General features: G+C 37.6%; 1 protein-coding gene across 5 annotated transcripts in view; it reads right to left on the bottom strand.

Moving 5' to 3' along the window:
• TARBP1 (tRNA guanosine 2 -O-methyltransferase TARBP1) overlaps positions 1–21,976 on the bottom strand; it is a 100,253-nt gene that overhangs the window by 66,169 nt on the left and 12,108 nt on the right. For all 5 annotated transcript variants that reach the window (XR_012133321.1, XM_037017068.1, XM_037017066.2 and 2 more), the window contains exons 7-10: positions 16,753–16,888; positions 16,079–16,175; positions 8,497–8,586; positions 3,448–3,589 (exon numbers count right to left, since the gene is read on the bottom strand). Coding sequence is in view for 4 of the 5 variants with exons in the window: in XM_037017068.1 (XP_036872963.1) it covers positions 3,448–3,589; positions 8,497–8,586; positions 16,079–16,175; positions 16,753–16,888 (465 nt within the window). In the remaining variant the exon portion in view is untranslated. The remainder of the gene's footprint in view (positions 1–3,447; positions 3,590–8,496; positions 8,587–16,078; positions 16,176–16,752; positions 16,889–21,976) is intronic.

Below are 21,976 nucleotides of genomic sequence, written 5' to 3'. Positions count from 1 at the left end.
AAAAAATCTAAATGTTGGTGCTACCCAGAAAAAATTAGGTTACTTTTATAGGTATGAATAGGTGAGTTACTGAAACTTGTTCCCTCAAAATATTTACTCACATTAATGCTTTGTATCTCACAATTATGTTAAAAATTCATTCATAAATGAAGACTAAATTGAAATCAAAGGCTAACACTATTCAGTTCTCTATAGTTTCATTAGCAGTCAAATAATCAGATACGTTTTGAACTAGTGGAAGGTGGAGGGGTGGCTACTGGAGAATGAAATGTTTCCAATTCCAGTAGCTGAAGCACCCTTTATACAGCATGTGAGCTGGAGGCCTTCAAGCATAAACACCACATATTTTGGTATAGATGGCACACATATTAGGGGTCTTCAAAGTGACTAACCAGACAGCTCTCACTTGCCTCAAGCAAAATTCCAATCGCACAGTTCTGGAAGAACTCTGAGATCCTTTCTGAAATCCTAAGCAATTTTTCACCTTGGATACTGAAAGGGAAGGTTATAAATCAGAAGTTTAGTGGTTTTTAACAATTTCTGATTTCAAGGAGCGCCACAGTAGCAGGCTGGTAACAAAAGTGCCTCACCTCTCAGCAGAGGCCACACTCCTGCAAGGATTTTTGTTGTAGATTGCTTCCTGAGTTCTTAGGGCACCATAACGCCATGCTATAGATCAGGGGGTCTCAAAACATCAGCTTGTCTAGCATCACCTGGAGCGCTCGTTAAAACAGAAGGTGGGCCCCACACCCAGAGTTTCTGATTTAATAGGTTTGGGGTAGAGCCTGAGAATTTCTATTTCTAATGCCTTTCCAGGTGGTGCTGATGTTGCTGGTCTAGAAACTATGGTCTGTGAATCACTGGCACAGAATTCCTTATTTACTCTCCCTTTTCACATTGAAGCTAGAAAAGTAGAAGCAACAGTGGTTTTAAAGAAACAAAAGAATCACTGATTATTATTAATCACCTTAATGCAATTTAACACTGAATCATAGTCAAATCTTGCTACTGTAAATTTTAAAAACTTAGTGTATTTCAAGAAAATGCAAACTCATTTCCAGTGTCAGAAAGTATCTCAGGGCTTGTCTGGGAATGGAGGAGGAACAGGTAGATGGGAGAAACAGGGATCACAAAGAGGCAGGGAAACACCTTTGGGGGTTACAGTCTGTTCACACACTGATGACTTCATGAGCATATACACAGGCAATCCATCACATTATACAGCTGAACTATGTACTGTTTAATAAATGCAATTACACATCAAAGCTGTTTTTAAAACTTGTTTTTACAGCTGCAACATACTACTCTGGGGTTATTGCATATCTTTAGATTTCCTGGTTACATTCTAAGTAGGCACATTATTTAAGTATAAAATCTTTACACAAAAAATCCTTTCTGATGGACTGCCTGATTTAAGTATAAATTTCTTTAAATATATTTCACCCCCTGGTTGATTTTGGTACCCCAAGCTCTGACAAGCCCTTACTGTTGTTTCGAAACAGTGTTTCATTTTCTGTAATTCAGAAAGTCTACTCTGGAAGCTCTTTAATATTTTTGCTTGTTGATGATGTTGGTTTTGTGTGGTTTTTGTTGTTGACTGTTTTGTTGCCTTATCAGTCATATATATGATGTGGTACATATCCATATCTACCTACTCGTATCCACCCTTATCCTTCACCTGATAGATAGGCAGACAGGACAGCTGGATGGACACCTACCTACATGCGGTTCCCTGGATGCACATTCATTCAAACCTTGTGGGATATTCTTTCCCACTTTTCACCCTATTTCCTAGTCACTCATCAAATAGCACTCTCTGGTGACCTCCTCAAGCCCTGCAGGTCTGCCTGTTCTGGACAGGTACAGCTCACACAGGTCCTCCATCCCAGGGCTTACGTCTTTCAAGGCATTGTGCTAGGTTTATCTGTTTTACTTATCAGCTCCATTACTACATTATGCTTTCTCTAAGGGCAGGGGATATATCTTTTATCTTTGTAACTGCAATGCCTGGCTCTTAGAAAACATCTTATATATGCTTTATGAATAAATAGCGTAAAATCTATCTGTACTATCTCAAAACCCAAAGAAAAAGCTACTTTACATGTAGACTCTAAGTGAAAATGGTGGTTTGGCTGATGAGTCTTTATTTAAAAACGTATTTGAATATTTCAAGTATCTATCTTATGGTCAAAAGTGCAAGTGTAATAATAGCGTTTGCTTTGTGATTTATTAACTTGTTCTAAAAACTGCCAATCGGTAACTGAACTAAAACTGTATAAAGGCACTTAGCTAAGGGCATTAAAAATCAAACAAAAATATTAAACACACACATATAAATGCCTTCTTTGCACTTGAAATCAAGCTTTAAATTTCTTATAAACTTAAAATAGCATACATTAAATTGTATATTTGAAGTCCTAGAAATATTAAGAAATTCTTAAAATATTTTTTCATCCAATTTTGAATATTCCATCAAATCTGATGCTATTTTATACTCTGAATTATAAGGCAAGTTTTATAGATATTTTGGGAGTTTAATTTATGATTACTCTGGTAGGGACTAAAATTTATTTACTTTTATAGGCTTAACAAAACCATCATCCATGTAATAGCACTGAAAACTTACACAATAGAGAGAATACAACACAAAAGAGAAATGTTCTAAGAAGGAAGAACAGATAAACTCATGTATTTTGGAAGGATAATTATTTGATCATTTAAGACCTATTCTATGATCAGATTAGAGAAATCAGTAGATGAAAATGACTCAATCTGATACAAAGCTAGGAAATTAAGACACGTTAAATTCAAAGATGCAATTTACCCAAATTATCACTAATGACTTTAATGAAGAGGAAGCATTAGACATGTAAAAGAATCCATATTAATGAATCTGTTAATCATTCTTCCTTCATGCAGTCTTACATATTTCCCTAAAGAAGTTGCAAAATTGATCTTTGCCAAGTATCTGGTAAAAAGAAAAAACAAAACCACCCTTTCAAGCATTTCTCTCTAAAATTATTTTTCATAAACAGTTCACAATAAATGTAATGCCTTAAAAAAAACAAAAGATGAACAGATTCATCTACAAAAATTTTTGGAGAACAGAGGCTCTGAAAACACATCTGTAATAACTGACCCTCAAAGATTCAGTAACTGTAGAATAATTTAATAAGCTTATTTGTGTCCACCTGCTGTTCCAGCAACTTACTATTTCTTAAAAACATAACAAATAGCTTAAAATCTCAAGTCTTAGAACAGATAAAGTACAGGTTAGGAGACAGTATTTTTACGTTCTGTTATTCAGATTATCTGGCTGAAATACAAGTTTGACATCAGTAAATCAGCACACATTTGGTTAAACTTAAATCTTGATCTAAGAAACTAGCAAAAAGTTCTTTGAAAATATTTTGGTTATGTCAACCCATAAAATGATTTCATACTTACTTTCCCAAGTAGGTGACTTAATATACTCCTGAACTAGGTTCTTTACATAAGCATTTAAAGAAGATGTCTCATGAAGTCCAACGGAGCTACAAGTTGAGGAGCCCCTAAAACAGCTTTCATTAACATGTAACCAATCACAGAGCTAGAAAAGAAAACAGTTATTACTTTATTTTAAAAACCTAACTAAACAAACGGTTTCTAATTTCCCTAAGCCCATTCTTTCTTCCACAAACTGAATTTAAATGACTGAACACAACAAACTAATAAAATATTTGTTATGATTGAGTCCCACAGATAGTGCAGACAGAAAAAAATGCATACATGCATATATATGTATGCATGGGTGTATATGTATGTATGTGTATGTGTATATATACATGCACATGTATGTGTGGCTATGCGTTATCTAATCTTCCTCAAAGAATGTACAAACTTCATTAATAGGCAAGAATTTTTAAAGTATCTACTATGAAATGCACATGTTGATAAGAACATCTCTGTGAAAAATAACACACCATGTAAAACAAATCACAACCTTAAATCAAAATTCTTTACAGTTTCATATACTAAAACAAGAACATGTTTACTTTTCAAAGAATGTAGGATTTGAAGTATAAGTTATAATTAAAGTTCCTACCCTTCTTACAAGTTTATTTTCTCTCATATGTATACTTTAAAAGACAGCTGACCTTTGAATAACATGGGGTTAGGAGCACCAATCCTCTGTGCAGTCAAAAATCTACTTGTGCCTCACCAAAAATTTTTCTACTAATAGCCTCCTGTTGACCAGAAGCCTTACTGATAACATTAACAGTCGATTAACAAATATTTGTATATTGTATATACTGTATTCTTACAATAAAGTTAAAGAAAATATTTTTTCAAATTGTCTCAAGTCTCCAAAATATTTTCCAACATATTTACTGAAAAAAAAAAAATCTGCATATAAGTGGACCCATGCAGTTCACATCTATGTTGTTCAAGGGTCAACTATATATAATTTAAGAGAGAAACAATGTCTTAGTCTTTTTCCATTATATCTCTCAGAAAATCTGCAAAACTGAAAGTCACAGAATTTCAGAGAATTCATCTTTGATCAGATATAACTGTGAATTTTGCTTTGAAATTGAACTGTGTTCTCAGTTTTCTTTTTACATAATATCTCAATGTGCAATATCAACACATGAATTTAATAATGAATAATAATTATGAAATGAGTCTTCCTAAATATGAATTTTTTTGAACTATTTTTTGCATTCATTAAAGTCACCCAAAAGTACATATAAGGACATGAAATAATAATACATCACTCAACCAAAGACAAAATTGATGAATGAATGAATGAATCGGTCAAAACTAAAACTGACATACTTTTAAGTACCAATGAATAAGCAGTTCAGTAACACTAAAGGAAGTTGTTCTGTGTAAATCTTTAACAAGTAGGATAATATTAAAATAACAGTGAAGTCAGCCAGCATTTATCTTTCGACTGTATATGCTTTTCCTTTATATTCCTCTCAAACCAGCCAAACTAAGTTTCTTAATTATTGCTATAAAAATGTGCAAGGTTTTCCAAATATATTTCCACAATCATAACCCTACTTTAACAAAATTATTGACAAGTAAACTCAAAATCCTATTTGACTTTTTTCCTGAAATCTGTCACAAAATTTTTCCCTTCAAAGAGTTTTCATGTCAGACGTATGGTTTAAAATAGCATCTACCTATCAGTCTCTCATACTAAAATATAAGTCTCAAAAGTCTATTTGGATACTGTCAAGAGAATGAGAAGACAAGCTACATACAGGGAGAGATTATTTGCAAAAGACACATGTGATGAAGGACTGGTATCCAAAATACACAAAGAACTCTTAAAACTTAACAATAAGAAAACAACCCAATTTTTTAAAATAAGCAAAAGATCTGAACAAACACCTAACCAAAAGAGATACACAGAGAGCAAAGAGCACATGAAAAGATGCTCAACATCACATGTCATTAGAGAATTACAACTTAAAACAATGAGCTACTACATGACTATGGGAATGGCTAAAATCCAAAACAATGACAACACCAAATGCTGACAAGGAGTGAGGCAACAGGAACTCTCATTCACTGCTGGTGGAAATACAAAATGGTTTGGCCACTTTGACAGATAATTTGGCAGTTTCTTAAAAAACTAAACATATTCTAACCATACAGTCCAGCACCTGTGCTGCTTGGTATTTACTCAAATGAGTTGAAAAGTTATGTCCACACAAAAATCTGTACATAAATGCTTGTAACAGCTTTATTCATAATTCCCAGAACTTAAAAGCAATCAAGACATCCTTCAGTGGGTGAATGGATAAACTGTGGTACATCCAGACAATGGAGTATTATTCAGTGATAAAAAGACATGAGCTACAGTGAAATAAGCCAGGTGGAGAAAGACAAGTACCAAATGATTTCCCTCATTTGTGGAGTATAACGATGAAGCAACTGAGGAACAAAACCACCAAAATGTCAGGCTTGAGCAAGTGGGTACATGAAAGTGTCATTTAAGTCTCACAGACTCCAAGAAGGGACTAGCAGTTATCAAAGGGGAGGGGACGGGGGAGGGTGGTGAGGGAGGGAGAAGGGGATTGAGGGGTATTATGATTGGCACACATGGTGTAGGGGGGGTGGTCAGGGGGAAGACAGTGCAGCATAGAGAAGACAAGTAGTGACTCTGTGGCATCTTGCTACACTGATGGACAGTGGCTGCAATGGGGTATGGTGGGGGCTTGATGATATGGGTGAATGTAGTAACCACAATGTTTTTCATGTGAAACCTTCATAAGAGGTATCATTGATACCTTCATAAGGTATAGGTATCAATGATAGCTTAATAAAAAAAAAAAAAAAGAAAAAAGAAATGAGCCTTTAAGCCATGAAAAGACACGGATGAACCTTAAAGGCACATTACTTAGTGAAAAAAGCTAATCTGAAAAGGCTACATACTGTATGATTCCAACTATATGACATTCTGAAAAAGGGAAAACTAAAGAGACAATGAAAAATCAGTGGTTGCCAGAGTTTGGGAGGTGGGAGGGATAACTAGGTGGAGCACATGGGATTTTTAGGGAGTAAAACTCTTCTGCAGGGCACTGTACTGGTTGACACATGTCATTATACATTTGTCAAAGCCCATAAAGTATGCGAGTCCTAATGTAAATTATAAACACTAGTTAATGATAATATATCAATAGTGGCTCATCAATTGTAATAGGGTCATTTGGGGGTGATGGGGAGAATGGTGAGGGAGGATATGGGAACTCTGTACTTTGTTCCATTTCTCTATAAATCTAAAACTGCTCTAAAAAAATTAAGTTTTTTAATTTAAAAATTATTTAGGTTGAGCTATGTGATACTGCCATTTCTATAGGTTGAATAATGACTGAGTATCATTGATTTCATGTGACTCATAGAGATTCACACAATAATGAGGACAACATATGGAAGTTATAAAATATAGCCAACATATGGAAGTTATAAAATACAGATACATACACATACATATATGTGTTTTTATTATTAAACAAACAAAAGGAATTAAAAATTGAGTTCAACTATAAATACCAGGCCATAAGCTTCCTGAGGACAGTGGTCATGTTTATTTTCCTGACCACTGTATTCCCAACACTTAGTAAGAGCCTGGCATGTGGAAGGTGTGCAATAAATAGTTTCAGTCAATGAAGGCATTAAGAGACAAGCAAAGCATACTATGAAAAAATAAAAGAAGAAAAAAGATGAAAACATATATTAATGAATTAAGGAACTGAAAAATTAAATGGGACAAATAAAGAACTCTGAGGGTTGGCTATTTTAAAACAATAAACAAACATCTGGCTAAGAACAGTAATATATATTTACACTTACCATAGTCTGAAACATTTTACATGCATTTCTCATTTAAACCTCCCAGTTCATACCATACACCAAAAAAATTCTAGATGGATTGACCACAAGTTATAAACAACACATATCAATACAATGACTACATCTTATTTGAATACTCAAAGAAAACTGAATATTTGGACAAAGAAAATGCAAGAACAAACAAGAGTGCATTTATCAGACATCTGGAGAAATTTAAACACTGAATATTTGAAATCAAGACATTATTGTTGACATTTTGAGGTATGATAAGGGCCTATTTTACACAGTGCAAGCTGATTTATCCTGTTATTCTCTATGCATACACAGCCAGAATTGCCTTCTAAAAGAATAATCACATCCCTAGCTTGAGTGATCTCTTAGGCAGTGAGGAAATACAAAATTAAAAGAAAAAAAAAAAAAAAGCCCGTCTTCAAAAATATGTACTCTATAGAGGACACAGCTTAGAATTTAACCAAGTATCTGACGCATAAGGGTGAAAATCAACAATATGAACTCAGTACCATGGCTTAAAACAAAACACGAAGGAAGAGGAAGCTGACTGCAGAAGAGCCCCAGTGTCAGACCATACTCGCCTCCAAGGTTCTGACACGAGGGTTGGGGCAGGGCGAGGTCCCAGTTACCAACACGAAAGAAGCCACAACAGTGGAAGCAGCACTAAGGGAGGGTCTCCGCTGGCTGGAGAAAAGGAAGGACATCTAGGATTTCATGATGAATTAGATGCATAAGGTCAGGAAGAATTAAGAATCACCAAAATGTCAGGGTTGAGCAAGTGGGTACATGAAAGTGTCATTAACAGGTAGAAAAAAATGAAAGAGGAGCTCTGTGTTACTGCCTGTTTTTGAGTCTAATATCATCACTATTCCTAATGGGGCTCATCTAGAATTGAGATCTGTCCACTTCCCAATAGGTCTATTTCTGTTTCAAACGTCTTCCTGTCTCCCATTTCTCCCTAAGAACCTTGGCGGCGTTATTCTTAAATCTGCTCAAAGCAAGTATACAATGCTTTAAAATCTCTGTTGATATGTAACGAACCAATCATACATTTTAATAAATGGCTATTATGGAATTCAGTTAGAAAACAATTTTTTTTTAAGTTTTCAAAGACCTTATCACTATTTTCAGACTCACCTCTGTCCACAACGAAGTTCCTCGTGCTAAGGACTCCTCTTGTCTCAGAGACATGAGAAAAGCTGAGACTTCAGAAAATGACACTTTCTCCTGGGGGAAATTTTTAAAAATTACTTAGTAAAAAAATTGTAATTGAATAAAATGAAATCACTAAAAAGCAAGCTAGTATACTATTTAAAGTAGACTGTTATTAGTTAAATCAAAAGAAAACTATTTTTTAAGAAAAAATTATGCAACTTTTAAAATGAAGATATCGACTACACGTAACCAGTACAATGTATAAAATGAAAAATTATTTTATAAATCTATTTCTTTAAATCAAAATTACTATCTTAAAGAAAAGATGGCCACTACCCAAAATCAAAAACAAAAACATTCTATAAGAAATTACAAAAAGTGGCACAGTCTCCGTGCAGACCCCCACCCTCGCCGCCCAGTGGCACCTCTCCACCTCTGACTCCACCAGCTCATGCGTGGAGCCACAAGTGGCAGCGCCTGCCGAGACCCAAGCGTCCCAGGAGGGAGGGCGAGGTGGTGGCGATGACACTGGGGCGAGAGGCCAGGGGCGAGGAGAGGCCCCAGAGCCCATGCCCTCCTGGGGCCAGATCCTGCGCATGCCCTGGGTGGGCCTGAGCAGCGGGCAGGGCCGCAGGGGCGGAGCCAAGGTGGCGGTGTGAGTAGAGCAGTAGAAATCTCCTCCCAAAACTATATATATTTTTGAAAATACAACAACTACAACTATTCCTAAGAGAGACCAGAAGACACAGGACAACAACCAGACTACACCTACACCTGTGAGAACCCAGTACTTCACAAAGGGGGTAAGATACAAGCTGCAGCCCGGTGGGACCCGAGCACCCCTCACACCAGCTCCCTGGCAGGAGGATATGAGTTGGAGTGGGGAGGGAGAGGGAGCCCAGGACTGCTAAATACCCAGCCCTAGCCATCCGCACTGGAGTGCAGACACACAGTGCGTGGGGTGCTGGGTACTAGGGAAACAGGACAGTAAGACCTGTGAGCGGGTCCCCACAGCTGGTGCTCCTGGGACATAAAAAAAGTGAGTGCTCTTTGAAAATCTTAAAGGGACAGGGGCCTCACAGCTGGACGGAATCGCCCTGGCACAATCAGCCCAGTAACTGGGAATCCTGGAGAACTCCAGGGGCCTCAAACCCCTGGGCGGCAGTGCAGCTCGGAGGCCCCTCACGGTGATAAACAACCTCCCACCAATTCCCCCTCCAGCGTGACTCCACCATAGCAACAGTGGCCACGCCCACAGCAACCGGGCAGAGCTTCCTCCACAGTGGCCAGGCAAGAACCAGAGACCCCGTCTGTGCGCAGCTGCCCAGCACAAGCCGCTAGGGGTTGCTGTTCTCCCAGGAGAGGAAGGCCACAACTAGCAAGAAGGGACACTCTCCCAGTCGACACATGCACCAGCTCCCCACAACTACCTCTATCACCATGAAAAGGCAGAAGAATTTGATCCAGACCAAAATAACAGAGAAGGAGATAGACCTAACCGATCTTCCAGAAAAAGAATTCAAAATAAAGATCATAACCATGTCATGGATCTTCAGAGAAATATGCAAGAGCTAAGGGATGAAGTCCAGAAGGAGATTAGAGAAATGAAACAATTTCTGGAAGAACTTAAGAGCAGACTAGATGGGGTGCAAGAGGTCGTTAATGGAATAGAAATCAGAGAACAAGAATATAGAGAAGTTGACACAGAGAGAGACAAAAGGATCTCCAGGAATGAAACAATATTAAGAGAACTGTGTGACCAATCCAAAAGGAACAATATCCACAGTAGAGGAGTACCAGAAGAAGAAGAGAGAGAAAAAGGGATAGAAAGTGTATTTGAAGAAATAATTCCTGAAACTTGCCCAAACTGGGGGAGGAAATAATCGCTCAGACCACGGACGTACACAGACCTCCCAACAGAAGGGACCCAAGGAGGAAAACACCAAGACACATAATAATTAAAATGGCAAAGATCAAGGACAAAGACAGAGTTTAAAGGTCACCTACAAAGGAAAAGCCAGCAGGCTATCATCAGACTTCTCAATAGAAACCTTACAGGCCAGAAGAGAATGGCATGATATATTTAATGCAATGAAACAGAAGGGCCTTGAACCAAGAATACTGTATCCAGCATGATTATCATTTAAATATTAAGGAGGGATTAAACAATTCCCAGACAAGTAAAAGTTGAGGGAATTTGCCTCTCACAAACCACCTCCTACAGGGTATTATAGAGGGACTGCTCTAGATGGGAGCACTCCTAAGGCTAAATAGATGTCACCAGAGAAAATAAAATCACAGAAAAGAAAGCAGACCAACCAAATAGTAACTAAAGGCAAAAAATAAAATCAACTACCCACAAAAGCAGTCAAAGGAAACACAAAAGAGCACAGAATGAAACAATCAACATATAAAGAATGGAGGAGAAGGAATAAGAAGGGAGAGAAACAAAGAATCACCAGACAGTGTTTATAATAGCTCAATAAGCAAGTTAAGTTAGACAGTAAGATACTAAAGAAGCTAACCTTGAACCTTTGGTAACCACAAATCTAAAGACTGCAATGGCAATAAGTACATATCTTTCAATAAGCACCCTAAATGTAAATGGACTGAATGCACCAATCAAAAGACACAGAGTAATAGAATGGATAAAAAAGCAAGAACCATCTATATACTGCTTATAAGAGACTCACTTCAAATCCAAAGACATGCACAGACTAAAAGTCAAACGATGGAAAAAGATATTTCAAGCAAACAACAGGGAGAAAAAAGCAAGTGTTGCAGTACTAGTATCAGACAAAATAGACTTCAAAACACAGAAAGTAACAAGAGATAAAGAAGGACATTACATAAAGATAAAGGGCTCAGTCCAACAAGAGGATATAACCATTATAAATATATATGCACCCAACACAGGGGCACCAGCATATGTGAAACAAATACTAACAGAATTAAAGGACAAAATAGAATGCAATGCATTCATTTTAGGAGACTTCAACACACCACTCACTCCAAAGGATAGATCCACTAGACAGAAAATAAGTAAGGACACAGAGGCATTAAACAACACACTAGAACAGATGGACCTAATACAGATCTATAGAACTCTACATCCAAAAGCAACAGGATACACATTCTTCTCAAGTGCACATGGAATATTCTACAGAATAGACCACATACTAGGCCACAAAAAGAGCCTCAGTAAATTCAAAAAGACTGAAATCCTACCAATCAACGTTTCAGACCACAAAGGTATGAAACTAGAAATAAATTGTACAAAGAAACCAAAAAGGTTCATAAACACATGGAGGCTTAACAACATGCTCCTAAATAAGCAATGGATCAATGAACAAATTAAAATAAAGATCAAGCAATACATGGAAACAAGTAACAACAACAACACAAAGCCCCAGCTTCTTTGGGACACAGCGAAAGCAGTTTTAAGAGGAAAGTGTATAGCAATACAGGCATACTTAAAGAAGGAAGAACAATCCAAAATGAATAGTTTAATGTCACAATTATCAAAATTGGAAAAAGAAGAACAAATGCGGACTAAAGTCAGAAGAAGGAGGGACATAATAAAGATCAGAGAAGAAATAAATAAAATTGAGAAGAATAAAACAATACAAAAAAATCAATGAAACCCAGAGCTGGTTCTTTGAGAAAATAAACAAAATAGATAAGCCTCTAGTCAGACTTATTAAAAGAAAAAGAGAATCAACACACATCAACAGAATCAGAAACAAGAAAGTAAAAATCACAATGGATCCCACAGAAATACAGAGAATTATTACAGAATATTATGAATACCTATATGCTAACAAGCTGAAAAACCTAGAAGAAATGGACTTCCTAGAAAAATACAACCTTCTAAGACTGACCAAGGAAGAAACACAAAAATTAAACAAACCAATTAGAAGCAAAGAAATTAAAGTGGTAATCAAAAAACTACCCAAGAACAAAACCCCTGGGCCAGATGGATTTACCTCGGAATTTTATCAGACATACAGAGAAGACATAATACCCATTCTCCTTAAAGTTTTCCAAAAAATAGAAGAGAAGGGCATACTTCCAAACTCATTCTATGAAGCCAACATCACCCTAATACCAAAACCTGGCAAAGACCCCAACAAAACAGAAAATTACAGATGAATATCCCTCATGAACAAAGATGCAAAAATACTCAACAAAATATTAGCAAACTGAATTCAAAAATATATCAAAAGGATCATAAACTACGACCAAGTGGGATTCATCCCAGGAATGCAAGGATGTTACAACATTCGAAAATCCATCAACATCATCCACCACATAAACAAAAAGAAGGACAAAAACCACATGATCATCTCCATAGATGCTGAAAAAGCATTTGACAAAATTCAACATCCATTCATGATAAAAACTCTCAGCAAAATGGGTATAGAGGGCAAGTACCTCAACATAATAAAGGCCATATATGATAAACCCACAGCCAACATAATACTGAACAGCGAGAGGCTGAAAGCTTTTCCTCTGAGATCGGGAACTAGACAGGAATGCCCACTCTCCCCACTGTTATTTAACATAGTACTGGAGGTCCTAGCCACGGCAATTAGACAAAACAAAGAAATACAAGGAATCCAGATTGGTAAAGAAGAAGTTAAACTGTCACTATTTGCAGATGACATGATATTGTACATAAAAAACCCTGAAGACTCCACTCCAAAACTACTAGAACTGATATCGGAATACAGCAAAGTTGCAGGATACAAAATTAACACACAGAAATCTGTGGCTTTCCTATATACTAACAATGAACCAATAGAAAGAGAAATCAGGAAAACAATTCCATTCACAACTGTATCAAAAAGAATAAAATACCTAGGAATAAACCTAACTAAGGAAGTGAAAGACCTATACCCTGAAAACTATAAGACACTCTTAAGAGAAATTAAAGAGGTCACTAACAAATGTAAACTCATCCCATGCTCTTGGCTAGGAAGAATTAATATTGTCAAAATGGCCATCCTGCCCAAAACAATATACAGATTTAATGCAATCCCTATCAAATTTCCAACACCATTCTTCAATGAACTGGAACAAATAGTTCAAAAATTCATATGGAATCACCAAAAACCCCGAATAGCCAAAGCAATCCTGAGTAGGAAGAATAAAGTGGGGGTGATCTTGCTCCCCAACTTCAAGCTCTACTACAAAGCCACAGTAATCAAGACAATTTGGTACTGGCACAAGAACAGAGCCACAGACCAATGGAACAGAATAGAGACTCCAGACATTAACCCAAACATATATGGTCAATTAATATACGATAAAGGAGCCATGGACAAACAATGGGGAAATGACAGTCTCTTCAACAGATGGTGCTGGCAAAATTGGACAGCTACATGCAAGAGAATGAAACTGGATCACTGTCTAACCCCATACACAAAAGTAAATTCGGAATGGATCAAAGGCCTGAATGTAAGTTATGAAACCATAAAACTCTTAGAAAAAAACAGGCAAAAATCTCTTGGACATAAACATGAGTGACTTCTTCGTGAACATATCTCCCCAGGCAAGGGAAACAAAAGCAAAAATGAACAAGTGAGACTACATCAAGGTGAAAGGCTTCTGTACAGCAAAGGACACCATCAATAGAACAAAAAGGTACCCTACAGTTTGGGAGAATATATTCATAAATGACAGATCCGATAAAGGGTTGACATCCAAAATATATAAAGAGCTCATGCACCTCCACAAACAAAAAGCAAATAATCCAATTAAAAAATGGGCAGAGGAGCTGAACAGACAGTTCTCCAAAGAAGAAATTCAGATGGCCAACAGACACATGAAAAGATGCTCCACATCACTAGTTATCAGAGAAATGCAAATTAAAACCACAATGAGATATCACCTCACACCAGCAAGGATGGCTACCATCCAAGACAAACAACAACAAATGTTGGCGAGGTTGTGGAGAAAGGGGAACCCTCCTACACTGCTGGTGGGAATGTAAATTAGTTCAACCATCGTGGAAAGCAGTATGGAGGTTCCTCAAAATGCTCAAAATAGACTTACCATTTGACCCAGGAATTCCACTTTTAGGAATTTACCCTAAGAATGCAGCAGCCCAGTTAGAAAAAGACAGATGCACCCCTGTGTTTATCGCAGCCGTATTTATAATAAGCCAAGAAATGGAAGCAACCTAAGTGTCCATCATTGATAGATGAATGGATAAAGAAGATGTGGTGCATATACACAATGGAGTATTATTCAGCTATAAGAAGAAAACAAATCCTACCATTTGCAACAGCATGGATGGAGCTAGACAGTATTATGCTCAGTGAAATAAGCCAGGCAGAGAAAGAGAAATACCAAATGATTTCACTCATATGTGGAGTATAAGAACAAAGAAAAACTGAAGGAGCAAAACAGCAGCAGAATCACAGAACCCAAGAATGGACTAACAGTTACCAAAAGGAAAGGGACTGGGGAGAATGGAAGGGAAGGGAGGGATAAGAGTGGGGAAAAAGGAAGGGGGTATTACAATTAGCATGTATAATATGTGGCAGTGGGCATGGGGAGGGCTGTGCAACACAGAGAAGACAAGTAGTGATTTTACAACATCTTACTATGCTTATGGACAGTGACTATAATTAGGTTTGTGGGGGGAACTTGGTAAAGGGGAGACTCTAGTAAACATAATGTTCTTCATGTAATTGTAGATTAACGATAACAAAATAAAATAAAATAAAATAAATTACAAAAAGTGATTCCTACTTTTCAAAGCCACAAAATGACCCCCTACCTTAAGAAATCCACCCAGGTCTTTTCATTCCCTTAAGATTATATACATCTTGAATTAGGATACCTTGCTCTAGGCCAGGAGTCAGCAAAACCACTCACAGCCTGTTTTGTAAATAAAGTATTAGTGGAACACACCATGCCAATTTATTTATACATATCTATGGCTGCTTTTTAGTATTTGTGACAGAGACCATATGACCCATGAAGCCTAAAAAAACTACTAATCCAGTTCTTCAGTCTTCTCAGTAGTAGTATTACTGGGCTCTGAGAAAAAGAAACAATAAAGATGGTATATATTTTGAATGTTAATTTCCTGGAAGACGTGCAGAAAAAGTTACAGGCACTCAGGCCAAAGCTTCCCAGAGTCTCCTCCCAGCGATGTAAGTCAAGGAGTGCCTCATTCCTGCAGAAATGAGTTCTGATAGCATGTCTGAAATGTTCTCTCCCAGCAAAGCTCATTCTAGACTCACTGCCCAGGGATTTTACTGGGGGCTGGTCACATAGGCACACCCCACATAGCACCCACGAAAATTTCAGACTTCCAGATGGAAAGCAGGTGCTCAGTATAAGCAACATTGTTTACATCAACACTTCGACACAGTGAGCCCTTTTATCTGCCAGGATGGTGGGAACCCTCCTGAAATCCAGCCAAGCGCCAACCTTACAAGCCCGGCTCTCTAAGGACAGCTTCACAAGCCAGCTATATTAACTCTTTTACACACCCACTCACTGACAAAGACTGTAAATTGAAGTATCATGAGTAAAAAAGATAACTTACCACATCTACCAAGTTCATAGCTGTCTGAAGAAGATAGCATTGAGCTGCTCCTCTCAGTAGTATCTGATGTGTGATCATAGTAGACTGAAGAACATCTCTGACATCAAAAAACAAAAACTGTATTTCCATGCTCCCAAACACAATTCTAATAATTTGTAATTACTGACAAGTTAATTTATAATATCTACAATTTTGAATGCAGAAAGTCACTGTCAGAATTTCAAAGCTATTACTTTCCATTAAGGTATCTAGTAGAGTTATTTTTAATATGAAACAAATCTCTTTTGAAAATAAGACTATAAGTGAAGATACATTTAAAGTAAGAATTTTACCTTTTTTGAAATACTGTGTCATCAATATTACTGTCTGATATTTTATCTCTAGCTTTCTATATACCGATGTGTTAAAAAAAACTTATTTGCCTTATTTTAAAGTGATCAAAATCCAATAGCACATATTATGGCACATAAATTAGTAATTCAATAAGTTCAACTGTATGAATAATAGATCTTCTTACTTTTTCCTTCTATAAAATTAAGAGCTCAAAAATCCCAATGCCAATATTAACTAAAACCACTCACTATAGATTAAAACAGAGGGGAAAACAAAATTTACTGGTGGAAAGCTATGGCAGATAACCATATGTGAACATACAGAGTAAATTAGTAAATTACCTGAGAGCAAAAAGCCCTTCTACATCCAAGGCTTTACATCTTGGGACATGTGCCAAAGCCTTAGATAGAAACAAAATAGGAACAGCACACCAATGTCTACTTGTCATCTTCTGAATAAAACTTAACAGGAAACTATCTAAAAGAACAAGTTTTAAAATATCATTGCTACAAATAAGCACACGGGAAGATACTCAACATCAGTAATTATTAGGTATGGAAATGCAAATAAAAACTATAATGACATATAACTTCATACCCACTAGGATGGCTATAATCAGAAGAACAGAAAATAACAAGCATTGACAAGGATGTGGAGAAACTGGAGTTCTCATGCTCTGCTGGTGGGAATGTAAAATGGTGCAGCAAGTGTGAAAAAGTTTGGCAGCTCCTCAAAAAGTTATACAGTTATCATATGACCCAACAATTCTACTCTTAGATACATACTCAAGAGAACTGAAAGCATGTGTTCATACAAAAACTTGTACATTAATATTGACAGCAGCATTATTCATAATAGTCAAAAGTATAAACAATCCAGATGTCTACCAGTTGATGAGGTGATAAATAAAATGTGAAATATCTATAGAGTATTATTCAGCCACAAAAGGGAAATAAATATTGATACATGTTACAAAATGGATGAATCTTAAAAACATGATCCTAAGTGAAAGAAGCCAGACATAAAAGGCCAGCCATTATATAATTTATATGAAATGTCGAGAACTGGCAAATCTATGAAGACAAAAAGGGGATTAGTGGCTGACAGTACCTAGAGGGAAGGGAGAATGAGAAGTAATTGCTAATGGGCATTGAGTTTCTTTTGGGGGGTGATGAAAATATTCTGAAATTAGTGGTGATGTTTGTACAACTCTATGAATATCCTAAAATCACTGAGTTAAACATTTTAAAAGGGCAAATTTGATTGTATATGAATTATATCTTAATAAAACTGTTGGAATAAAATCAATGTTATTCCAATTTCATTCCTATTTAATAACATAAATGTCTACTATACCGTAGAGAGTCTGATAACTGTGCAGCTATAAAAAAAATTTCAGGTGAAAGATAAATTTCTTACTGTTAGAAACCATTCTTCTGTTGTAGATGTTAAAGAAAAACAGAAAGAAATACCTGGCCTCTGGTATCTGCTTACAATAACATTAGATCTTCTGAATAAAACTTAACAGCAAACTATCTAAAAGAACAAGTTTTAAAATATCATTGCTACAAATAAGCACATGGAAATCACTTTTTATTTTTCTATATTAAGATACAAAGGAATGTGCTCCATTCTGCCTTCTCTGCTAACATGTGATTTCTTAAGGACCCTCAAGTCATGCAGTTAGTGAAAACGTCTGTTTCCTCAGATCATTACTGTAGAGTGACTTTAAAGAAATCCTTGGACACTCCTACATAGCATGAAACTAGATATATTTAAGAGACTCACTGGAAATTGTTGACTGAAAGAACTTACAAGTAAAAACTGTGAATCAACATTTTACTTGCCCTTTGCTCTGAACTAGTTAAGTTCCCATCTTTTCGCCTAACACCTCACTCAGGACACAAGGAAGATGGTGTTACCCAAGCTTTTGTTTCAAATTCATTTAACACATTCACATGTGTTTACTGTGTGCCTGGCACTGGCCAAACTCTAGGGGGCTCTGACCTCTACACCCCACTCCCTGTACTACTGATGAAAGATGTGCCAGCACGGTCAGCAAATTAATCCCCACACTTCCAAGTTCTAGCTCTGAGAGTTATCTTCTTAAAGAATGGCTCTGAGAGCCCGGCGGGAGGAGAGGAGTCCAAACGGGAGGGAGAAGGAGCCCAGGACTGCTGAACACCCAGCCCCAGCCATCCAGACCAGAGCGCAGACACAGTACATGCGCGGGCCCTGGATACTAGGGAAACAGGGTAGCAGGACCGGTGAGCGGGTACTGGAGGCCGGCGCCGGAGGACAAAAGAAAAGCAAGCGGCCTTTTTTGTTGTTGTTTTGTTTGGGTGAGCGAGCGCTTTTTGGAAGTCTTAAAGGGATAGGGACCCCAATACTAGGGAAACAGGGCAGCACGTCCGGTGAGCAGGTGCCCGAGGCTGGCGCTGGAGAATAAAGAAAAACGAGCGGCCATTTTTTTTTTTGTGGTCGTTGCTTTGTTTTGGCAGGTGCTTTTTGGAAGTCTTAAAGGGGCAGGGCGGGACACTTAGTCCAGAGGTAGGGAATCCAGAGATCTCTGGGCACTCTAATCCCCTGGGCTGCAGGGAGCACGGAGGCCCCTTACAGAGATAAATAGCCTCCCGGCCACTCCCCCTCCAACGCAACTCCACCACTTGGGAGCAGCAGCCTGAGCCAGGCCACGCCCACAGCAGCAGCGGAGATAAACTCCATAGCCAACCGGCAGGAAGCAGAAGCCCTGTCTGCACGCAGCTACCCAGCACAAGCCACTAGAGGTCGCTATTCTCCCAGGAGAGGAAGGCCACAAACCAACAAGAAGGGAAGTTCCTCCAGCCGTCACTCCTCCCAGCTCTGCAAACTATTCCTATCACCATGAAAAGACAAAATTACAGGCAAACCAAGATCAGAGAGACACCAGAGAAGGAGACAGACCTAACCAGTCTTCCTGAAAAAGAATTCAAAATAAAAATCATAAACATGCTGACAGAGATGCAGAGAAATACACAAGAGAAATGGGATGAAGTCCGCAGGGAGATCACAGATGCCAGAAAGGAGATTATAGAAATGAAACAAACTCTGGAAGGATTTATAAGCATAATGGATAAGATGCAAGAGGCCATTGATGGAATAGAAACCAGAGAACAGGAACGCATAGCAGCTGATACAGAGATAAAAGGATCTCCAGGAATGAAACAATATTAAGAGAACTGTGTGGCCAATCCAAAAGGAACAACATCCATATTATAGAGGTACCAGAAGGAGAAGAGAGAGGAAAAGGGACAGAAAGTATCTTGGAAGAAATAATTGCTGAAAACTTCCCCAAACTGGGGGAGAAAATAATCGAACAGACCACGGAAATACACAGAACCCCTAACGGAAAGGATCCAAGGAGGACAACACCAAGACACAAAATAATTAAAATGGCAAAGATCAAGGACAAGGAAAGAGTTTTAAAGGCAGCTGGAGACAAAAAGGTTACCTATAAAGGAAAACCCATCAGGCTAACATCAGACTTCTTGACAGAAACCCTACAGGCCAGAAGAGAATGGCATGATATATTTAATGCAATGAAACAGAAGGGCCTTGAACCAAGGATACTGTATCCAGCACAACTATCATTTAAATATGATGGTGGGATTAAACAATTCCCAGACAAGTAAAAGCTGAGGGAATTTGCTTCCCACAAACCACCTCTACAGGGCATCTTACAGGGACTGCTCTAGATGGGAGCACTCCTAGAAAGAACACAGAACAAAACACCCAACATATGAAGAATAGAGAAGGAGGAATAAGAAGGGAGAGAAGAAAAGAATCTCCAGACAGTGTATATAACAGCTCAACAAGCGAGCTAAGTTAGGCGGTAAGATACTAAAGAGGCTAACCTTGAACCTTTGGTAACCACGAATTTAAAGCCTGCAATGGCAATAAGTACATATCTTTCAATAGTCACCCTAATGTAAATGGACTGAATGCACCAATCAAAAGACATAGAGTAACAGAATGGATAAAAAAGCAAGACCCATCTATATGCTGCTTACAAGAAACTCACCTCAAACCCAAAGACATGTACAGACAAAAAGTCAAGGGATGGAAAAACATATTTCAGGCAAACAACAGCGAGAAGAAAGCAGGGGTTGCAGTACTAATATCAGACAAAATAGACTTCAAAACAAAGAAAGTAACAAGAGATAAAGAAGGACACTACATAATGATAAAGGGCTCAGTCCAACAAGAGGACATAACCATTCTAAATATATATGCACCCAACACAGGAGCACCAGCATATGTGAAACAAATACTAAGAGAACTAAAGGGGGAAATACACTGCAACGCATTCATTTTAGGAGACTTCAACACACCACTCACCCCAAAGGATAGATCCACCGGGCAGAAAATAAGTAAGGACACGGAAGCACTGAACAACACAGTACAGCAGATGGACAATTTAGACATCTATAGAACTCTACATCCAAAAGCAACAGGATATACATTCTTCTCAAGTGCACATGGAACATTCTCCAGAATAGACCACATACTCGGCCACAAAGAGCCTCAGCAAAATCCAAAAAATTGAAATTCTACCAACCAATTTTTCAGACCACAGAGGTATAAAAGTAGAAATAAATTCTACAAAGAAAACAAAAAGGCTCACAAACACATGGAGGCTTAACAACATGCTCCTAAATAATCTATGGATCAAAGAACAAATTAAAATAGAGATCAAGGAATATATAGAAACAAATGACAACAACAACACAGAGCCCCAACTTCTGTGGGACGCAGCAAAAGCAGTCCTAAGAGGAAAGTATATAGCGATCCAGGCACACTTGAAGAAGGAAGAACAATCCCAAATGAATAGTCTAACATCACAATTATCAAAATTGGAAAAAGAAGAACAAATGAGGCCAAAGTCAGCAGAAGGAGGGACATAATAAAGATCAGAGAAGAAATAAACAAAATTGAGAAGAATAAAACAATAGCAAAAATCAATGAAACCAAGAGCTGGTTCTTTGAGAAAATAAACAAAATAGATAGGCCTCTAGCCAAACTTATTAAGAGAAAAAGAGAATCAACACAAAAACCAACAGAATCAGAAATGAGAACAGAAAAATCATGACAGACTCCACAGAAATACAAAGAATTATTAAAGACTACTATGAAAACCTATATGCCAACAAGCTGGAAAACCTAGAAGAAATGGACAACTTCCTAGAAAAATACAACCTTCCAAGACTGACCAAGGAAGAAACACAAAAGTTAAACAAACCAATTACGAGCAAAGAAATTGAAATGGTAATCAAAAAACTACCCAAGAACAAAGTACCCGGGCCGGAAGGATTTACCTTGGAATTCTATCAGACACACAGAGAAGACATAATACCCATTCTCCTTAAAGTTTTCCAAAAATAGAAGAGGTGGGAATACTCCCAAACTCATTCTATGAAGCCAACATCACCCTAATACCAAAACCAGGCAAAGACCCCACCAAAAAAGAAAATTACAGACCAATATCCCTGATGAATGTAGATGCAAAAATACTTAATAAAATATTAG

Source organism: Manis javanica, chromosome 7, assembly GCF_040802235.1.
Source record: "Manis javanica isolate MJ-LG chromosome 7, MJ_LKY, whole genome shotgun sequence".
Taxonomy (NCBI): domain Eukaryota; kingdom Metazoa; phylum Chordata; class Mammalia; order Pholidota; family Manidae; genus Manis; species Manis javanica.
This window is presented reverse-complemented; position numbering and strand designations above follow the sequence as displayed.